Consider the following 20,999-nt stretch of genomic DNA (forward strand, 5'->3'; position numbering starts at 1 on the left):
ACCGTATTTCAAGATTGGGAGACGTAAATTGTGCACACTATAGTGCTGTAATACAGTCAGTGAAAAAAAAAGCATTGCAGGCAGATGATGAAAAAGATGCTTTCATGTTCCAATCTTATGAAGCAGTTGTCTTCCATTTCATCATGACCACAAATTAACATCAATTCTACTCATAAAATTTTGGCGAATACTATCCCTCCCTCACCGAAACCTACCTGAGACTGTTTGTGTTCTTTTGGTTGTTTTTACAAGCCTCCCTTTACAAACCATCAGCTGCCACACGAGCGGGTTTAGTTAGAGCGCAGGAGAGATAAACCAGAGTTTTCACTCCAACTAAGTAAACACAATCCATCATGCACACGCCCAACATACATTACACAATATAGTTTTGCCATTCACTGTTGTCGTTGTGTCAGGACTGCGCAAATCATAACGTCATTTGTCTACATCTACAACATATCAACATTTCAGGGGTGCTGTCAAATTTGAACATGACACAAAATCACTATTTATGGGTAAATGCAAGGAATTAAATCTACAATGAAACACAGAAGAGAGACATCGTAAAGTGAAAATATGTCACAACGGTGACATTACCAAGAACTGGACGTGCCTCCAAAATTGATGAAAAAAACGAGATGAAAACTGGTCAAGGAGGCTGCCAAGAGGCTGGCGACATTGAAAGAGCTGAAGGAATTTCTAACTGTTAAATACGTATCATAACAATCTCTCATCTCCTTCAAAATTCTAGTCTATGGTGGCAAGTTTGGTGCAATCACCTACTTGTTGTCAAAAGGAAACCATCAACAGTGAAGCATGGCGGCGCGGTGGTGGTTTTACTTCAGTTGGAGGGAATTATGAAGAGTTACACATACTGCTCAGTTTTTGTGCAAAAGGCTTTTGCTAAAACGCAATAAATAAATGAATAAAAAAAAAAAACTTTCAGGACAATCCTACCACAACAGGCACTTCAGTTGGTGGCAGGTATGTGCTGATTCCCATTTAATATGAGTTTGAATGTGATTTGTTATCTCCAGTTATAAGAGGGTGTGCACACTTGAGCAACCACATTATCTCAGTTGTTTATTTCCCCTTTCTGTTTTTTTTTCCAATTGGGATGTATATTACGTTGGCGTATTCGGGCCACGTCTAAATATTTTTTGTAGAGGGCGGGGGCAATATTCAGAGAAAAAAACTTACAAGAAATACACGTAGCATACTAGTCGGATGTTTGTGCCAAAACTTTTCGGTCTGGTTTTCAAATAAGGAGATAGTAATGGCTTTAACCATATCACGTTAAGCATTCGTACTTTGAAGCGTTGGGTACTGCGAGCGACAAAGACGCATCGCTTTGCGAAGGTCCACACCTGAGGATTAAGCATTTAAGTTAATTTGTTAAAATAAATATCTACTTGTACATTTATGTTTACAGAATTATTATTTACATTACATTATTATTCTTTTTGTACAAGTAGCTAAATTGATGTGTCGAATCTGCTGCTCTCCGTCATTCACTTGCATTTACCTAAAGTATGCTAGCTTCTGATTGGTTAGTGTTTAGTCAGCTGATAGGAGATCAGGAAGTGTTGTCGCACTAGTATGACGAGTAAACTTGAAATCAAGAATGAATCTGCTCCATCCTGCCTTTTTCATTTTATAAACAGTGTCCCATCAACCACCAACGAATCCTCACATTAGACTATAGCTACGCTACGTGTCTTTCTCGTAAGTTTCTGAGTTTTTTTCCTCGCAAATTTGCCACTTTATAATGTGGCACGCATACACGCGCACACACACACACACGATAAATGACAATTGAAAAACTATTGTATCAGATGTACTGCATTTTGTCACCACTTTTAAAGCACATTTTCACGGGTTTTATGTAATTTGCTACATACAGAACCACAATTGTGTTTATGAATTATTTATCACAACAAATGATGCTTATTAAAGCTGTTTAAATTGTTTCCAGTGTAGTGAATAAAGGTCTAATGGGGAGCTAATTACTGCTTTAGAATCCAGCCCACTAAATAATAGCAGACAGCAACATGTGGTCCACATTTGCTTTGTAAATAAGCATGAGGCTTTGGCTCACTACGGCCACTGTGTCTTACAAACAGGGTTTCTTTTGACTTTTTTTTTTTTGTAAGAAGATTTATAGTTGTGGGCAAACTGTGTCAGTGACTGAAGCACTGATGAAGTGTGTACTGTTATTTAAGTGCATTTCTACGCCACTTCCAAAGCACACAAAAGAATAAATCAGACGACTCGTATCGTTACTAACTGTGGAAAATTTGGTTTTGAAAGGAGACAGTCAGTTCAGCCATGAGGAAGAAGTCTGTTGACTTATAAGAAGCGATCAAGTTTTATCACAGTGTCCCACAGAAATACACTCCTCATTTCTGTAGTGCTGTCCAACAATTGGAAGCGTTCTGGTGTGATTCCGAGTTTCCCTATTTAGTGCTGTCGATTTGGGGGCAAAATACGGAAGGTTGCTCCTGATTCATCACTCTGAATAAGTCATTGACTTTCTTTCCAAGGCTGCATAAAGGAATGGATAAAGGTATGGAAGCTTTCTTTTATACCTTGAAGGTAAAAAAAAAAAAGAAGAAGTGCTATAGTATATACTTGTGGTCAACCTTTTACCTCTACACATCCATTTGCAGTTATTTGAGCAGTGTCAGTAAATAAAATACGCAAAACCATCATCATCATTAAAAAGTCGGAATGTACACGTGAAAACCTGCAAGAAAAACCTTACCCTGCCCACCTGTCTGCCCCTCATCCCACACTCTAATGTGCAGCCAGGTCGAAAAATTGAACCAACAGTCAGGAGCTGCAGCATATGACAGGCCAACTTAACAACATATATTTATGATTTCATACGCTCGTGCATTTTGGCCACAGAGGCTCTCCACACTTTGCTTTTTTAGCCACAGTAGAATGAGGCTATCATTGCCAATAGCAGGGGTGGGCAAACTCTGTCCTCGAGGGCCGGAGTCCTGCAGGTTTTGGATGTTTCCCTGCTCCAACACACCTGATTCATATGATCGGCTCATCAGCAAGCTCTGATAATGATCTTGTTCATTGGAATCAGCTGTGTTGGAGAAGGGAAACCTCTAAAACCTGCCCTCAAGGACAGAAATTACCCACCCCTGTTTTTACGGTAATGCGTGTGGATTGGCTGGCGACCTCTCGCCCAAGATTCAGCTAAGATGGACTCCAGCACGCCCCCAAACGTAGTGGATGGAGGTCATGCGTGTGGTTTAACATTCACACGGGATCTGTCGTATTTTGCATAAAGGGTTCAACAGATAGTAAGGCGCATTTCACAATGCAAGTTTTTTTTTTTAAACGACTCAAGGCAACAAAGCATGTGCATTTAATCATATTGGTGTTTCCGCAAAAGTGAAAAGAAACAGCCCATGTCTCTTCCATTTGCCTGGAAACACGAAATAAGTCAAACGAAGATACAATGTCTGACCACTGAACGGAGAATTAAGCACAATGAGGCAAGAAATCATCGACAAGGAGAAGCATCATCAGCATTTTATACACGTGGTAACAAATTGGTCAGCGCATTGTTGAAGGGTCTGTGTCCGTCCGTGCTGACCGTCGTGAGCACAGGCCGATGACGATATTACATCACATGGCCCTGTGTTCAGGGAAAGTGTAAAGTGGCCTTAATCTCGTACTCAATGTGTGGTACGATTACCACTAGTGGGAAAAGAGCTCCCTCTAGTGTTAAGGAAATTCAAACTGTATATCGTACATTAAAGTAGCTTGAATTTTTCAATCCAGTAAAGTACATTGGTTCAATACAGTTCAGTTGTATTTAACCTCTAAGGACAATACATTGGCATTTAATCTTTGATAATTTTCATTGAGCAGTAATGTTTCTGTGAACGAGTTCATTTTGGGGTAAATAAACGGCTTTGAACACAGTTAATTTTTTCTCCAGGTTGCCAGGCTTTCTCTTGATAGAAAACCAGAGTAACGACACCATAAATGGGCAAAAGTGCCTTAATTATTCGGGAAATGCCATTATTTGTCATCCCAGCGGCGACGAACGGTCGCAAGGCACTTACGTCATCAAAATGTGACGCTAGCTTGCCCGATGCAGCATCGCTGCGTGTTGCTTGCGTAGCAAACGCGGAGCGTATGTGATTCTGCCATCCCTAAGAGTAACACACAAAATGAAGAAATACACACATCGTATATTTAAATACAAAACATGCTTACCGGTAGTTGATAAAACATCGCTACCGCTAATGCTGAATTCAATGGCGGATCCTATTCAAATGCTAACAGCAAATTAGCATCAACATCAGGAGTGGTATTCCTTCAAATAACGGCTATTTATGCACAAACGCTTTGGAAACACATACACGGCACAATTTTTTCCCCCAAGCTGTGAAAAACAATTTGTATTAACAGAGCTCAAATGCGACCTTCTTCCATCCCATTGTACTACATACCTACATGGCACCACACTGCCCTTAAGAGGCCAACATGCGCAGAAACAGTCTGTCATTGTTATTTGTTTTAAAATTGTCAAGTCATGCATTATCTATTTTAGTGTACAGTATTCTTAAATTACTTTCCTACTCATTTAATTTCTCATTGTCTTTTTAAGTTATATTTAGAGTATAAGTAAAAAAAAAATATATATATATATGAACGAACTATGAACTGAGCTAGCTCATTTTAAAATTTGTCAGCTGAACTTTGAACTACAGAAAATGAACTTTCCCAACACTGTCATTTGGATACAATATATATTTTAAATTTTTATGTACCAAAGCAAGAGTACAAAATCCTGACTACATCAGTGAGTGCTTCGGTCCTGAAAGCGTACTTCTATAAGCTGTCTTTTTGGGGGTTGCCAAAGAAAACTGTTTTATAAGAGACTTTGTTGTGCGTGGAACTAGATAACACCCAAGGGACATTTAGCACACTGGGGACACACAGGCCTTAACAAACAGCCTTTCTGTCCACTTACGTTTTACTCTTACAGAAAGACACTGTCAAGCAGCCAAGACTGTTTACAACAGACGATAGGTTGAAGTGGCTGTAATAAATGATTATATGTTGTGTTTTATGTGAAAAACGGTGGGGTACAAACTACTTGAGTGGCCAAATATCAGGAAAATTAAAACTTTGTTACTGTCTGATGTGATATTTTATGTGTTGCCTTACACACAGATAAAAACTAATAACAAATAAATTCCTGGTCATGTGACTCATTTACACAGCCACTTATTTCCGTGCAAAGTTTGAAGGACACCATTTTTGTGTATTTAACTAAGGTACAATATCATTTAAGACAAGTTTAGGTCTGTAAAAAGTACTATTTACCTTTTTTTCCCCTCAACATGACACCCTACACCTCTCATCCTCTATTGGAAGATAATTTTATCCACACGCATGCGTTGACACAAATCAGATTTGACCCACTAACCATTAAGTGGGACATTGGAGGACTCGTTTTAGTGTCTAATGCTTTTCTGCTTTATTAAAAATATCACAAAACCAGAATGAATATTTTCTTTAAAGTAGCCAACAGTTAAGACTTGAATAAACAATGAGAGACTGCACAAACATCAATCCTGTTTTGTTTTTTTGAAAAACAAACCAATGACATCGCTGTGACATCATAGTGTTTATTTTGTCACGGTTTACAAAGTAGCTGAAGAGCCACATGTATAATAGACCCGCTTGCGTAACTGGAAAAATTCCCACTGACAAGTTAACATTTAAGTGTAAAATTGTTGGAATTCCCCTTTTGGTTGTGATTTCAGTATCACAGACCTTGAGCGATATTGCTTACCAAGAAGACAGTGGGCTCTTGTGAATGCACACAAAGAAAGAGTCAGAGATTGTGACCCTCTATACTATTACTGTGTGGTTGATTTTCCATAAAGCAAATTGCACGACACTCACATATCAAATGAAGGAGACAAAATAAACAGAATTGAAGGAGTAGCTACACAATCTTTCTTTTTATGTCTCTGGCCAGTGTCACCAGTTCACATGAATAGCAATCCATTTTGGCTCCTTTCCCTCCCATTGATATTATTTATACCTGTTAATGCTTTCCTGACTGCACTTGGATCCAGGCCCAATTGCCTCATATTGAAGGTATTTACACAGCAGAAAGAGCTAAGGATAACATTAAAAGGAAAAGGGCATTCAGAATGTCATCCTAGTTTATTTTTGCTTCAGTTCTTGTGCTCACATGTTCACTGATGTTACCGTTGCATCTTTATATCATACAGTTGCAAAAAAAAGTATATGAAGCCTTTGGAATTACCTGGATTTCTATTCTGCATACATTTGTAATAAAATGTGATCTGTTCATCATCTAAGATTAAGTCATTGGTAAATGCATTTTCTTATTGTTACAATGGGAACTTATTTTTGCGCAAAGTGCAGTCTAACTGTCCGCATAGGTGGAGTTTTCTTTCTTTTGGTATTTACACATACGAGCCTTATTTCAAAGTATCGGTACTCAGGACGGTGGCCGATACCAATATCGGCAGCCCTCTTTTGGCCGTTTTGCGATCGAGAACTACTGTAGAGATTAGAAATGAGAAGAATTACTCTGCTTCATCTATCCTTCCTTCCTTTCCTCGGTCTCTCCTTTGGTCTCTTGAGGTCCCCCTAATTTGTTGGAATTGAGATGTTTCTGGGGTTGGTGAAAGACTCTGGTTGGTAACCCGGTGGGTAGTAGGTGATGTCTGGTCGGTGCTGGATTTCACTTTCCTTTCTTTTCTTTGATCCTTCCTCGGGTCTCCTGACAACCTCTTGACTCTAGCTGGATTCTGAAGTATTCGGTTTAGGTGAACGGTGTGGGACTTTTAATAGGTTTTAGGGGAAATAATGAGTACACACTCACACGCACGCGCACACACACACACACACATACACATACAAAATAAATTAAAAAAAATTAACAAAAAAATAAAAAAAAAGAGAGCAATGATGATGACATGTCAAATCGGTAAAATTACCGAATGAACAATACTGAGCTCTTAAAGAAAAAAAGAAATGAGAAGAATAGAAAATTGCCATTCATTTTTAAGCACTTTTATGGAAAATGCTACATTGATCTTTCCATTGGTTTATTTATTTATTTTTTTGGGGGGGTGCTCAAGAAAAAACATGAACACTGTCGGTGAAAGCCTGGTGAACGTTTGCGACCTTGAACCTACACTAATGAGGGATCAACATTTGCTACCTTGGCAAACACTAGCAAACGTTGGCGGAGAAATCAAAAGCTTGGACTAACGGTGGACAGCTCCAAAATCGATTGAAAAGGTTTTTGACACTGTTGATGATTGCACAACATAGTCTCTCATTTCTGGCTGAACCAGCAAGGAGAGGACAGACTTTTTAAAACAACAACAAAGTAAATTCAGGCACACATTCTGTGTTTTTTAACTATACTCAATGTTGATTATGCAGACAAAAGTAAATGGACGTGTCCGTATCCCAGTGACTGAAAGCCGAAATGAAAGAGCAGAGCAAGTGTCTCAATACTTTTGTCTACATAGTTGATATAAAATACACTTACTCTCAGATGGATAGATGGGTTGCATCTCGATCTTGTGCACCTCCTTGGCGTAATACTCCTCCTCGCTCCGCTGCCGCTCGCACGTTGCCGCTCGTTCATTGGCCTTCTCTTGCAAAAGGTCCCGTGTACTGTTATAAATGGCCACGATGTCCTTGGAAACGTCCTCGGGCTCGGGGAAGTCCTCCGGAGGACCGGCGAGCTTGAGTTTGCTCAGGATCTGCCCTCGGACAGCCTCGATGCGCTTCTTCTTGAACTGCTCCATGTCCAAAATGCTGCATGTGGACAAGCTGAGCGCAACACTAACTAAATCCAAAGCGAGGAGAAGGCTGACAAAGCACAGGTTCATCTTTTCCTCGAGGGTTGAAAGCACACTGATAAAAAGTAGCATTCACTACGGTGACTTAGAAGACGCCAAGAATACACATTTTAGGGACACAAATCTAAAGCTTCTGACCGCATTTGCGCGCAAGTGTCATTTACAGCCTCTCGAGTAATTTAAATGCGTTTCATCAATAAAAGGCAGCTGGATGTTTGTTTCAGCTGCGAAATTCAAATTCAATAATGTAGCGCTAGTACGTCCGTTACTCGGTTGGAAGTGATCAACACTCATTGGCACATCAAGTGTGCGTAAAAGTGCAGCCAAGTGTTGGCTGTGTTTATGTTTGCCGCCATTAAACTGCTCAAAAGTGGACTGAAAAGAAGAATGAAAAGTACCAGCTCTAGTTGGATGACTGCGCTTCTCACCCCGCGGGACTCAAAAGCACACCTTCACCGCATCAGAAGGTTCATCGCAGCTTCCGAAACGTCAAAACAGCGAAACGACCCATTCCCGAATGAATAATCCCAACTTGTTTAGTTGAATTGTTCTATTGCGCCAGTCTGGTCCCACAGTTCACACGGGCTCGAAGGTGATTTCCTCAATAAAATCCACACGCACGAAAGTGTTCCACCTTCCAGCTGATGATCTTCCTCCCGTGCGCTGCAGTGCCTTCGCACGTCCTCCTCACTCCATCGACAGCTCGTCTAATAACGCGTGCCAGGCAGCCGACCTCTGTGGCCACATGAATGATATTTATAAGGGACCGATTATACCACGTGTTCCCCCCTCCCCAACCCAACTCCCGCACCCCCACCCTGCGCGCTTCTGTTCAACTTTGTTGTTGTTAGGTGGGAAGTAGAGGCGATTTATTTTAAATAAGAGTGTTTGATGCACCACCTGTGACATTGTAACACAATAAAAGGTGATTTGTTTTTGGAACTAAACCAGTGGTGTCCAAACTATGGCCCGGGGGCCGTTTGTGGCCTGTTGCCCATTTTCTAGCAGCTCTCAGCATATACGGTATTAAAATCATTTGACACAAGCCTGCAACACTTATTGGGTGCGGGTGTAGAAAAAGTGTGGAATCAAAAAATAAATTTGGCTTGTGTGGAGCTGTTCTTTACAACTATTTACAACAGAAATGTAAGCTATTTCACTTTCAGAAGCAAAAACGGTTTCCTCCTCTTTCTGTTGTCTGTGTAAAGTTTGTGAACATATCACATGATTTTACCAGTTACTTTTGTTTTCATTCTGAATGTGATGTCTGCTGGGGTGGATATTTATTCTAATTGTTTTTGCTTTATTATCTTTTAACAGGTATTAAAAAGTAACTTAAAAAATAACTACAATGCATAAATACTTGATTGATATCAAAGTACGTAGCCTGCGAATGAACAATGTTGGACAATGGAGGCTACGTCTTCAAGTTAAATGGTGCGTCCACTGCTGTGGAGTTCACCTTCAGCAATTAATCCACCGGGGCCGGTCAAGTTTTTGGACAAGGTCTCGACTTAAATAATGATTATTAAAATGATAGAGAGCGACACATGAGCAAGGGAGATATCTACATGTAGGCTTAGTTGTTTTGTATCATTAGCGATACGGTGTGTACGTTTGAGCCCAAGAGTTTCAAACTGAGCAGTGAACATCAATGGCAGTAACACCTCAAGGTATGTTGATTGTGATTTATTTCCATTGGTATTCAAAATGTCTGGAAATGATTCATTTTGAACCAAATTTTAAACAGTTTCTGATGGTATTGCTACGTTTAATTGGTAGCTGTAAAGTTCCAGGTAACAGGACAAAATATGCACAAAAAAGTCAAAATTCTGCAAATGCTGCACACAGCATAATGAGACATATTCTGGAAATATTACATTTTAAATCGCTTGTACTGTACCGCGTAAATCATTTGTAAAAATCTGTCTCCGAGCAAGCTGTCCTGAATTTTGCATTTCAGATTGTGATGAAACAGTGTAATGACTAATTTACATAATACCGCCTCCACACCAGGCTGGACTATAGGTAAGAACTAACATGTCAAAGCCAAAAAGTATGCAGCGCTGCATCTAGGAGCACAGATTAGCATTTTAGCTAACAACATCATTAGATTAGCATTAGATTCTGAAAATCTGTACATACTCCTGAGTTTTTAGCTTATGAAGACACTGTTTGAGTAGGCAGAGTGGGACAGATGGGGATGGTGACTGAAGGTCCCGTGTCTTTGGTAGATTGTGTCGACGTGCCAGGATAAAAGGCAGCATACCACAATGGCAGGCCACAATGTTGCTATGACAGATGCATATCCAGCAGTGCAGACAGCCTGACTCGCCGCTTTCCTCCCTCCTTTGTTGATAACACCAAGTGCAAATATTTCCCCAGGTTGTGACGACGACGTGGGCCAGACACAGGAAGCTCAGGAATTAAAGTCAGCAAAAAAAAAATGCTGGTGCCACGTCATCACGTCAGGTTACCACTGGCAGCCTGCTGAAGTTCATTGCTGGACAACAGACACATTCATGCTTGTCATCTATGCATTCCAAGTATAAGAAATTTAGAGACTTTGATAAAAATGAAAAAAAGTTAATATTGACCTGTATACCTCAAATTTAAATACATTTTATATATAAGTAGATATTCTGAGTTCAGAAAATTTGTTTTTCAAATTTTTTCCGTTTATAGCTTTGTCTCTCCAGAGTGGATTTGACATTCAATGAAGAAATAAAAGTTATTCCAAAAAGAGTGAACAGTGAGCAATGTAATTAAGCGACACAGATACATTTATTGCAGTCTTAGTAGGCAAAACTGCTTTTTATTTTGGTGGCACTGTACAAAAGTGTGATATTTACACAAGGTTATGCAACATAAAAATCATCTGTACACAACATGTTCACAAACAAGCTTTGAATATTGAACTTCCTCTCTCATATCAACAAAGGACAACGTTTCTGGAACTCCTCAATCCTTTCTGAGCAGGCCCCAATCCGATGAAGAATTTCCCATAATTTTTCATTCACAGAACCAAGCAGAGTACCGTTTGCTCCTTGAATACAACACTGCCCCCTGTTGATGTGTTACAGTCTCAACCAAATCACAATCATCAATTAGAAAGCCTAGGCCTCCTCTTTGTCCCAGTCTTTCATAGTCGCTCCCATCATGTAGTCGTCACTGAGGACACTCCATGCCGGTTTCTCCACCACCTCAGCAGTCTATGGAGATCAACAGACACAACAAACGTCAAATTAGGACTGAGATGCACATTTTTTCCCTCCAGCTTTAAACCTCTGCATCTTAAATAGCAATGCACTTTATTCACAGATTTTCCCTGATTGCTGGAGCTTCACATTCACTAGCCAATCAGAGACGCCCTAAAGACGGCCATGTCGGTTTTGACCAATTAGAAGCGCTGTACTATCGGTAATTTCATAACTTTTTTTTTTTACTTACAAAACACGCAAGATACTCTTAGACAGAATGTTATCAAGCAACAAAAAACATTTTTTAGAATTTGTGCTTTAGTGGAAATATTTTGAGGCAAGTATAGCCAAAATTGCACAAGGTTTTGTGCAAGCACACGCTGCAGACTTCAATAGATGCAGTGCCAATGTCGAATCTTTTATGCCCACTCTAAAAGGTTGCTGGTCTCCACCGTGCTAACTATGCAAAAGATTATGCAAGATGAAGCTTTTAAATAATTTGAATTATGGGTGGACAGTTCATGGACTGTGAGAGAGTTGCACCCTTATAGGCGCATATTGGCATGTGCTGCAAAGTGTTAATCATGCAAATATTTAGCAATAATTTTTTTTTTTTATAATGCTTTATGTGCCCCTTATCAAATGCCCCCCCCCCCCCCCTTGAATAATAAAGAACTGAGAATTGTTACATATGTGTGTTCAGTATTTAGGACCATAAAAAAATAATAAATAATTCAAAAACAAATATGTTTTCTTATTTAAATCAGCAAATGTATGTAGGATGGTTGTCACAGAACTTAAAAATGGAAGCTCTTTTTCACCTACTGCTCACGCACTATTTTACTACTACGGTACTTAAGATACACACTAGCATGTGCAAAAGTAATCATCCAAATAAACTGAAAATGAACCAATGAAAATCTGATCAAATCATGCATTTGAATTGTAGAAACATGAAACTGTCCACACTATCATTCAAACTTCGAATCACAGTAAAACTAGTGGCTGACGGGTGGCCGGGTATGAAAACCAGCGGCAGAACTCTGCCCGACGATTCACTGCCATTGAGCAAAGTCGCTCAGTGTGCGACGAGCCCGGCAAAGGTGTGTACACCTAAGGAGGCGGGGGCAAAGTACACTCTCGTATTTGTATATCTAATATGTGCAGTATGCTCTACAGACCACATTTTACAGTACTGCGTTTAAGCAATAACAATCAGTGATTTATTCATAAACTGATTAACAGAGGTACAATTGCGCGACTGCCTCTGACACAATTATCACATTCACACAACTAGAATGACTACAAAATATAATTTCTCCATGAAGGACAGCACATACAGTGAATTCCCGTGTTTAAAAAAAGTATTTAAAGGAGTCTGTAGTCACACAGGGAGACAATTTGCATCAATTCAAAAAATTTTTTTACACAAAATATGGGGTACTTAAAAGTGTTTTTTTGGGGGGTAGGAGTCACAAAAAAAATCACTTACACTCGTGTCCTTTTCATCCTTGACTGCGACTCTGGCGCCACCTTCTGTTTTCCTTAGTACATCAATGAAGTCTTTTTTGGTAACTGAGGCAAGTATTTTTGCCTTCTTCCTCTCCGAGCCACCAACCTCCTTCACCTGCTTATCAATGGTCTTCTGGTGCTTTCTCACGGCATTGAACAGCTGCACCACTCCTCTTGAAGGAAAAAATAACACAATCAGCCTTTACACTCACTTCCAGTGGAACACCACCAAAATACTCAATAACATACCTCGTGGCGGTCCTCTGCAGCGTTTTTTCAACCTCTCGATCCTTCACTATATTAGGTTTCACTCTGCTCATCATCTCCCATGCTCGTTTCTTGTCAGTCTGATGGACAAGAAAAGGAAGCACAATAATAGATTTGCAACACGTCCAAAACGTCTGCCATTATACCAGCTGCAGGTGTGATGTTAGGCATTAATTAGTTATAAGTTATATTACTATGTATACATTCACAACATGCTCTACTGTTGATTAAAGATGGATTTGCGTATACATATTGTTTTTAACTTAACTATAACTTATCTAGTCGGGAATTCCTACTTTTACAAGCAGTTAGATAATTACCTGTTCCTTCCTCTCCAGCTGTTCCTGTCGTTCTTTTGCCTTCACCTTGTCCCGTTCTTTGTTTTTCACTAAGATGGTGGACTTGTTCTTGAGTGTTGGCTTCCCCAAAATCTTGGCCATTGCCTCTGCCCAACCAGCATTGGGATTGCCATCCTCCTCTTCCTCCTGACCTCCATCTTCATCCTCTGCATCATCTCCATCATTCTTTCCATCCTCCGTTCCGTCAGCTTCTCCATCAGATGACATGTGATCATCACTGCCCCCATCTGAGTTAGTCAGCTCATTTGTGTCCTCCAAAGGAGAGTCCGCATCATCTGCCGAGAAATAACTTCACTCATCAGGCAACAACAGCTAGTTTAACGCTTACGTACTGTATAAATGCTTCACGTTTGACACGTGAATACTGTAAAATAGAAATGAAACGACAAAAATCGGACCCCCAAAAAACTAAAACAACTTTGACGTTATCAAGTGCATCTAATTTGCCAATATTCAAAGTGATGTAATACTTGGAAAAGCTAGGTAATTAAATTTGAATTACAGCAACAAATGTTCCATAGTATTAAGTTTTATTTTCTAAATGTTACACCGTCATTATTAATAGTTGCACACATCTAATTTCCGTAAAATTGACAACATTGCACGTAAAACACGGGCGCTGTTTTATATACTAACTGCTTAGAATTATAACAAACATTCGTAAAATAATTGAAATACCGTACAGCAGAAAAATACAGTACTTACCGATATCCTCCATCGGTACACGCGTACCCACCAAGGCGGCCATGTTAGAGTAACAAGGAAATGGTTCCGAGTGCAACCAAGAGTGCAAATACGAAAAGTATTTGTTTCCGCTTCTTCTTCATACCGTTCGGCAGTTGGCAACGAGCGTTCAGAAACATTAACGAATCACTTACCGAACTGAAATGTCGATAAGTAAAAACATAAATATCATTATCTACACTAAAACCACTAATACTGTAAAATATTAACACCCCGTTACGTTTACGCTCCTTCTAGAATTGTAAATGACAAGTTGTTATGTATTCCCTTTTTGTTTATTTTATATATTATTTTTGGTTACATATTGCTGCCATGTTCAGATGTTGTTATCCTCTGCGAATGTTAATAGTAATGTTCAATAAAGTAGAAAAAAAATGGATCTTTCCTTTCTTTGATTTTCTTTTTGCTGAATAATTTTATACTAATTAATATGTTCTCCTCAAGTTATAGCATTTTACATAGTGAAGCCACCCCTCCGCTATTTCCCCAAATAAAAAAAAGTACAACTGCACATTTTGCACATACGAAATACCAATTATTATGATTATTATTATTATTATTATTCAGAAAAAAACGAGGGGAAAAAACTAAATATATATATAAAAAAAAAAACTGGGGTGGTGAATCCGTGGTTATGCGAATTTGCTGGTGTCGAACTGTGAATATACATAGAGTGCAATTTTAAGTAAAATCACCATTCACCACTAGATGGCAGACTAAGCTTAATTGCATTTATACCAGGTCTTACTGACTGTAAACTTCCCTATACTACATGTACAGTACACCCACTAATTATAATTTTTTAAAAACTTTTTTGCAGATTTGGAATGATATGTAGAACAAACATAGTACATCAATACTTTTAAAATTTAGAGTGATAGTGACAGTGTTCATTTTAGTGAAAAAATTGACAAAATGCGTTTTTGCACGTGTGTAAAATTTGGCACCATCAAGGAGTGATTAATGGCTATTGCCTGCATGCATTTCCAGCTTTTCTGGTAAGACTTGCGATGCTATCATGTTGGTATTTTTCCTTGCAGATAACCCTCCATTCCACAGCACATGTGCACTATGGTCATGTGTGCCTTACCAACATTCTTTCATAAAAGGTTAGTTGATTTGGACTGCACTCATCAAACAAAGCACCTTATTGAATTCATTTCACAATTGATTTGTATTCTTCTTCAATATCAATATATCCGTTATCACATTCCTCTGAATGAGTAAACTGCCTTTTTTTAAACTGACGTCTATGTTAATTTTGTTCCACTGTGTCCTATCAGACAACTCTCCCGCCATCTACGGTACGACTTGCTCACTTCCTGTTATGTTATTTCTCTCCACAAATATCGGAGGTTGTTTTTTCTATGTCAGAAATTCTGTTTAAAGTGTGTAATAGTTCACCACTAGTCGCTAAATAATAGAATGCAGTCGAAGCACATACATTTCGAAGCATGTGCACTATGGTGACTCAGACAGACCACACTTCGCAAGCCTACTACCAATTATTATTATTATTATTATTTTTTTGACTGATCGAGCCGGAGTTAGCTGGAGCAATTGACAAGGGTGGCTAGCGGGAGTTAGCTGGAGCCATAAGCAAAACTGGTTAACAAAAGCGGCTATCCTGAGAAGCTAGTAAAAAGGTGATAAGCGGTGGGAGTCCAAATTACAGGGCTCAGTGACGACCACCTGCAGGGCTCAGCTGTGGAAGGTACATGTCAGAGTCATGTAAGGACCTCTGCCACCTATGTAATATAATTAGCAATTAGTAGACCTCAGATTGTATATATATATATATATATATATATATATATATATATATATATATATATACATATAAATTTAAAAAATATATGATAGGTAATAGAACATATTTTTTTTGTATATTATTGAAATCAACAGTGGAATTTTAAAATGAATGAATTACTAGTTCACCACTAGATGGCGGTAAATATTACACACTGTCTCTTTAAGAAAGCGAAAGGTGGTGAGAAAGTCAGATTGTGAGCAAAACTCACATACCAGGATGCTGCTACACACGTGCACACAAAAACCTAAACCGGTATTGCATAGTGATTATGGCGATTAGAGCATGTGGGTCTGTGTGTGGGTGTGTCCTAAAGTTTGAATATCAACAGGAGACAAAGTGTAGCTAGTGACTAGTCAGGGCCCGGTCCAGAAAAAAGGTGGACAAGTCTGGAGGATTCCCTCTTTAGTCTTCTGCACAACAAACATGTTGACAAAGAGAAAACTGAGTAAGTACATCATCGCTGACTAAATGGGTAGGATACTGGCTCTTAAAATCTAACTTTGATAACATGTGATGTTTTTCTTCTTGGGGTTATTAACTGTGTAAAAAATGGCTATTTGTCAATTCTGCTTCAAGCGTGTTAGGTTAGTCCAAGTCAAGTTATAATAGAATACTTGCAAAACTTGACATCATGTCCACCATTTTTAACTTAGTGTGGCGGATGATGTGACACAAAGAAGCATGGGTTGTTTGCTGGTTAAACCTGATCAACCAGTCTTGCTAGACTGCACCGTATGACTGTTGGCGAAATCAAAAGAAGTCTCAGCTTCCTATAATCAAAGACAACAATGATTAAACTGGATTTGCTTTGGTAAACCATCCTGATCAGATATTTGTTTTTCTTACTTGGACTCTACAGTCACTCACATTAAATGTAACATATTTTTTACATCTTGTCCTTCTAGGGGAAGCAGGTCTGGGTTTTGCACTAGGAGCAGTGGGAGGCTCCATAATGGGAGCGACAGATGACCCCGTTGACACGACCCTGGCTGCAATGACCTCAACGAGTCAACTGAAACCGCTGATCGACGACATCAGGACAGTGGGTGCTCTCGGACTCGGGACCCTCATGGGAGCTTCTGCGCTGACCATCGCCATGACCTCGGTTGTAGCCGGCGTCATCATGGCAGCAGTGGTAGCTTCAGTGTTCGTCACCACGAGTAACTGTGGGGCAACGCAGCCAAACCATGCAAACTTGTGGGTAAACGCGGGACTTGCTGGTGCGCTTGGGACCACAATCAGCGGCGCCACGCTAGGTTTTCTTATTGAAGTGATTGTGAATCGTTATGGCATGACTGGCCTTCTGTGTGCACTGACCATTTTCAGCATCCTCAAACAACCTCTGCGATTTGTATTCAACATCCTCTGGCAGCAAGGAGAGGCCTGTTGCACTCAAGGCTCTATGGTTTGGGACAGAGAAAGGAAAGCGTTAGAGAGTTCAGATTTGGAGCAGAGAGAAAGGGTGGCCGTGCAAATAGAAGAGAGGATCCTGACAATAAATCATGAGGGAAACACCGCTGACGCAAATGACGCCACGACATGGGCGACCGAGCGGAAGCTGCGAGAAGGACTCGAGAGGAAGAAGATGGAGGCTGAAGAGGCGCAGGTCAAACAACGGACCCTCCAAGACTGGATCAAAACTGTGATGATCAAATATGTGGACTTTTTGGCTTTTTCAGGAATTCCAATGACTGTGGTTGCTGTTGTGACATCACTATTTGGCTTATTCGGGTATGGAGGCCACCATTCTGTGTTCATCGTACTCGTCGCTCTAGTCGCAATCATTGGCTATTTGATTATGAAGTCATCTGATTTTAAGTTCTGGATGTTGGTGGGATGCATGGGAATGCTGGCGACGTTCGTTATCGCCATGCTCACCGTACAAGCCGGAGACCAGGTCAGAAAAGGATCCTTGAATCAGAAAGGGCAAGCGCAGGACGTAAACGCCAACAGCATCACTGAACGCATGAGTGACCTCTCCTCTCGAGAAGCTTTGAAGACAGCAATTATTGCAGCAAAACTTTGCCAACTGAGTTTGGGAGCCACAGTTGGGGGGCCCCTAGTGAGGCATGCAGCTGGAGGGGGCAAAGTCATTGTCGGGGCTGCGATCATTTCCGTAGTTTTACTAGCTGGGGTGGAGATTTTATCCCCAGTATTGGGAAAGGGAGGGAAAGCTGGGGCACTGCTGGGGGTGGTGGGTACTTCTGGGGTGTCTGTGGGTGCAGTGGCAGCCATGGCAGCACAGAGTTCATCATGGCCGCGTACTTCAGGAGCTTTAGCAGGTGTGATTACTGGCACATTAGTCACGGGCAATTTACATTTTTTCATGATTGGAGTACAACTTTTTGTTGCTTATGTCTTTGCTATGACTAATGCTTTCTGAAGGATGTACAGTGTATTGCCTACTGTGCAAATACAAACAGTATGGACATGCAAGTTTGCAGATCTCAATGGTTTAATCCATTGTAAGAAACTGTGCAACAAATAATACACTTGACCAAGTTACTCGGTTCACATTCACAATGTCAGTAGGGAGACTGAGAGTAGACTGCCAATCTGACAATCATTTACATTACCTCCAACCTAAGACACTTGTGCCAACACCAAATGTATTGTAGTTGATGAAAAGAAACTCCTTGGTAGAGTTAACAATAAATATTCAGTCATTATTTGTTAAAACTTTAATTTAGCATTAAAGCACATTGATACCATTGACCTACATGTTTTTATCTAGTCAAGTTCTTTTGCATGCTTAAAACACCACCAGCATCCGGACAATTCTGTCTAGGCAAGAAAGTGAATGAAAACAATGTGTTGAAAACAAATATTAACTCATTCACTGCCATTGACAGTTATAGACGTAAAAAAATTATTTGAACTATTTCTATTAGGGGCGGCACGGTGGCTGACTGGTTAGCACGTCCGCCTCCCAGTGCTGAGGACGTGAGATCGAGTCCGGGCTTCGGCCTTCCTGGGTGGAGTTTGCATGTTCTCCCCGTGCTTGCGTGGGTTTTCTCCGGGTACTCCGGTTTCCTCCCACATTCCAAAAACATGCATGGCAGGTTGATTGGACACTCCAAATTGTCCATAGGTGTGATTGTGAGTATGATTGTTCGTCTCTGTGTGCCCAGCAATTGACTGGCAACCAGTTCAGGGTGTACCCCGCCTACTGCCCGAAGCCAGCTGGGATAGGCTCCAGCAACCCCTGCGACCCTTGTGAGGACAAGCGGTAAAGAAAATGGATGGATGGATTTCTATTAGTTAAAATTTTTTGAAACTTTTGTTAACAAGAGTATGAAAACCTATATTTTTTTATTGTACATTTAGAACAGATATAAAATGTGTGATTAATTGTGAGTTAACTAGTGAAGTCATGCGATTAATTACGATTAAAAACTTTAATGGCCTGACGCCCCGAATTTTTCATAATATTTAAGTCGCGTCAGGCGATTATATTTTTTTAAATTAATCACACATTTTATATCTGTATTTCAAAAAAAAAAACATCTAGGTTTTCATACTCTTGTTAACAAAAGTGGAAAAAAATGTTAAACTAACTAGTTCAAATGAATTTTTTTTACGTCTATAGCCGTCAATGGCAGTGAATGAGTTAAAAACAACAACAACGGTATATGAGTCAATAGTCCCGCCCCAACCCCCTTTTATATTTTAAGATACAAAAAAAGCTTTAATGGCAAACATTTACTACAATATTATAAACAATATCTGGATCAGAGTGGGTAATATACATTGGTTTATAATAGGGATGGGTGAGTACTGATAGGAGGTATGAGTCTTGGGCCAATACCAGGCCTTGGTACTCGCAACGGCAACGGATTAGAAGAATAGAACATTGCCATTAATTTAATCCAAATTTAATGAAAATGTTATACAGTATTAGGAAACAGGTCTTTCTAAAATGATCTGTCACTGTTTTTTTGGGAGGGAATTTTTTAGCATTACTAATTACTCAAGTGTTAAATATGGTACTCATAGTGGTACTGGTCTGAAAACAGTGGTATTGAACATCCCTAGTTTATACTCACATTTCTTCACTTGTACAATTTCATGCAGTCCAAGCAGAGATTTTCTTACAATTAGTTGTATTGGATCATCAGTTCAATAAAGCAAGTACCTACTTGTGAAGTAAAAATATTGTAAATGTCTTGTAAATGTGTGCATATTATTCAGCCTGTGGCTCACACTGCATGACATCATACATGACATATATGACAATGTATGAGCCATAAATTGTAAAAACAGATTTTTACTCAACTGAAAGAGATGTTGAATTTGTTACTTATACTTACTTATTAATTATAGTAAGTTTTGAGTAAATTGCACTTTTGAATTGCCTATCTGATTGTAATCATACACTACATATATTTGTACTATTTCAACTATTTAAAATGCATTGATCCTGCCCATATTCAGCACCGCCAAAAATCTAGTTTAGGCCAGTTTTGAGTTTTGACAGCGTTCAGCATTCATGAGATTGCGAACTTTGTGAGATAAAGCAAAGAGAGTCGCAAAGTCTAGTCAAGTCATCTTTATTTATATAGCGCTTTCAAGCAGCCACAGCTTTCACAAAGCGCTTTACAGAACACATAATACAATCAAAACAAAAATAAGATATTTAAATGCTGTAATGACACAGAAAGTTCGGTAAATTGTGTCCTACAGGAGAGATACATATTGTCAGCAATTATTTTGAGACATGTATATTGCATTGAGAAATAAATCTCAGAATTTACTTATAGGGTCTTTAATGTTATGAAGAGAATATACTGACATAAACTCCAGACATGTGTTTACGTTGCATTTTTTAAGTCAAGTTTATTGTGGTTGTGAATTGAGGGTAAAAAAATCATAAAAAGTCTAAATATTCATGAATCTAACAGTACATTCTGAGGGCAAAGAAGACTTTCCAACAGATACTTTTCACTACTTCACTAAATGACAACTATGATAATTTATTTTAGCCTTCCAAATTTTTAATAGAGAAATCCTGGAAACTGCTCAGAATGTGTATTATACCGTGGTTCACCACTGAAGGGCAGTGTACACTGAAAAGTGCTGCAACTCCAACATGCAGTATTGGCCTTGCTCATCCCTCTCTAAGACAGTCACTTACTTGATGAGACTGTGAGCCTCCATGTTCACTTTTGAAGGGATGCAAGGTCACGGAAAATAAATCCGTTTGGATTGG

At 39.5% G+C, this 20,999-nt stretch overlaps 3 protein-coding genes across 3 annotated transcripts in view; 1 reads left to right on the forward strand and 2 right to left on the reverse strand.

Moving 5' to 3' along the window:
- Positions 1–8,594, reverse strand: part of tgfb2 (transforming growth factor, beta 2) — a 38,134-nt gene extending 29,540 nt beyond the window's left edge. Inside the window, exon 1 of the mRNA XM_077576350.1 lies at positions 7,580–8,594. Within this exon, the coding sequence (XP_077432476.1) occupies positions 7,580–7,967 (388 nt within the window). The 5' untranslated portion in view covers positions 7,968–8,594. The remainder of the gene's footprint in view (positions 1–7,579) is intronic.
- Positions 8,595–10,674: 2,080 nt separating this feature from the next.
- Positions 10,675–14,022, reverse strand: rrp15 (ribosomal RNA processing 15 homolog). The gene is made up of 5 exons (XM_077576352.1): positions 13,939–14,022; positions 13,195–13,508; positions 12,857–12,954; positions 12,588–12,780; positions 10,675–11,107 (listed from the first exon to the last, which is right to left on the reverse strand). Exons 1-5 carry the CDS (start codon positions 13,979–13,981, stop codon positions 11,012–11,014), a joined length of 744 nt encoding a protein of 247 aa, XP_077432478.1. The 5' UTR covers positions 13,982–14,022; the 3' UTR covers positions 10,675–11,011.
- A 2,090-nt stretch (positions 14,023–16,112) lies between these two features.
- LOC144057224 (uncharacterized) lies at positions 16,113–19,952 on the forward strand. Its single transcript, XM_077574522.1, has 2 exons — positions 16,113–16,235; positions 16,696–19,952. Exons 1-2 carry the CDS (start codon positions 16,214–16,216, stop codon positions 18,171–18,173), a joined length of 1,500 nt encoding a protein of 499 aa, XP_077430648.1. The 5' UTR covers positions 16,113–16,213; the 3' UTR covers positions 18,174–19,952.
- Positions 19,953–20,999: the final 1,047 nt, after the last annotated feature.

This window comes from Vanacampus margaritifer, chromosome 9, assembly GCF_051991255.1.
Source record: "Vanacampus margaritifer isolate UIUO_Vmar chromosome 9, RoL_Vmar_1.0, whole genome shotgun sequence".
NCBI classification, from domain to species: Eukaryota; Metazoa; Chordata; class Actinopteri; order Syngnathiformes; family Syngnathidae; genus Vanacampus; species Vanacampus margaritifer.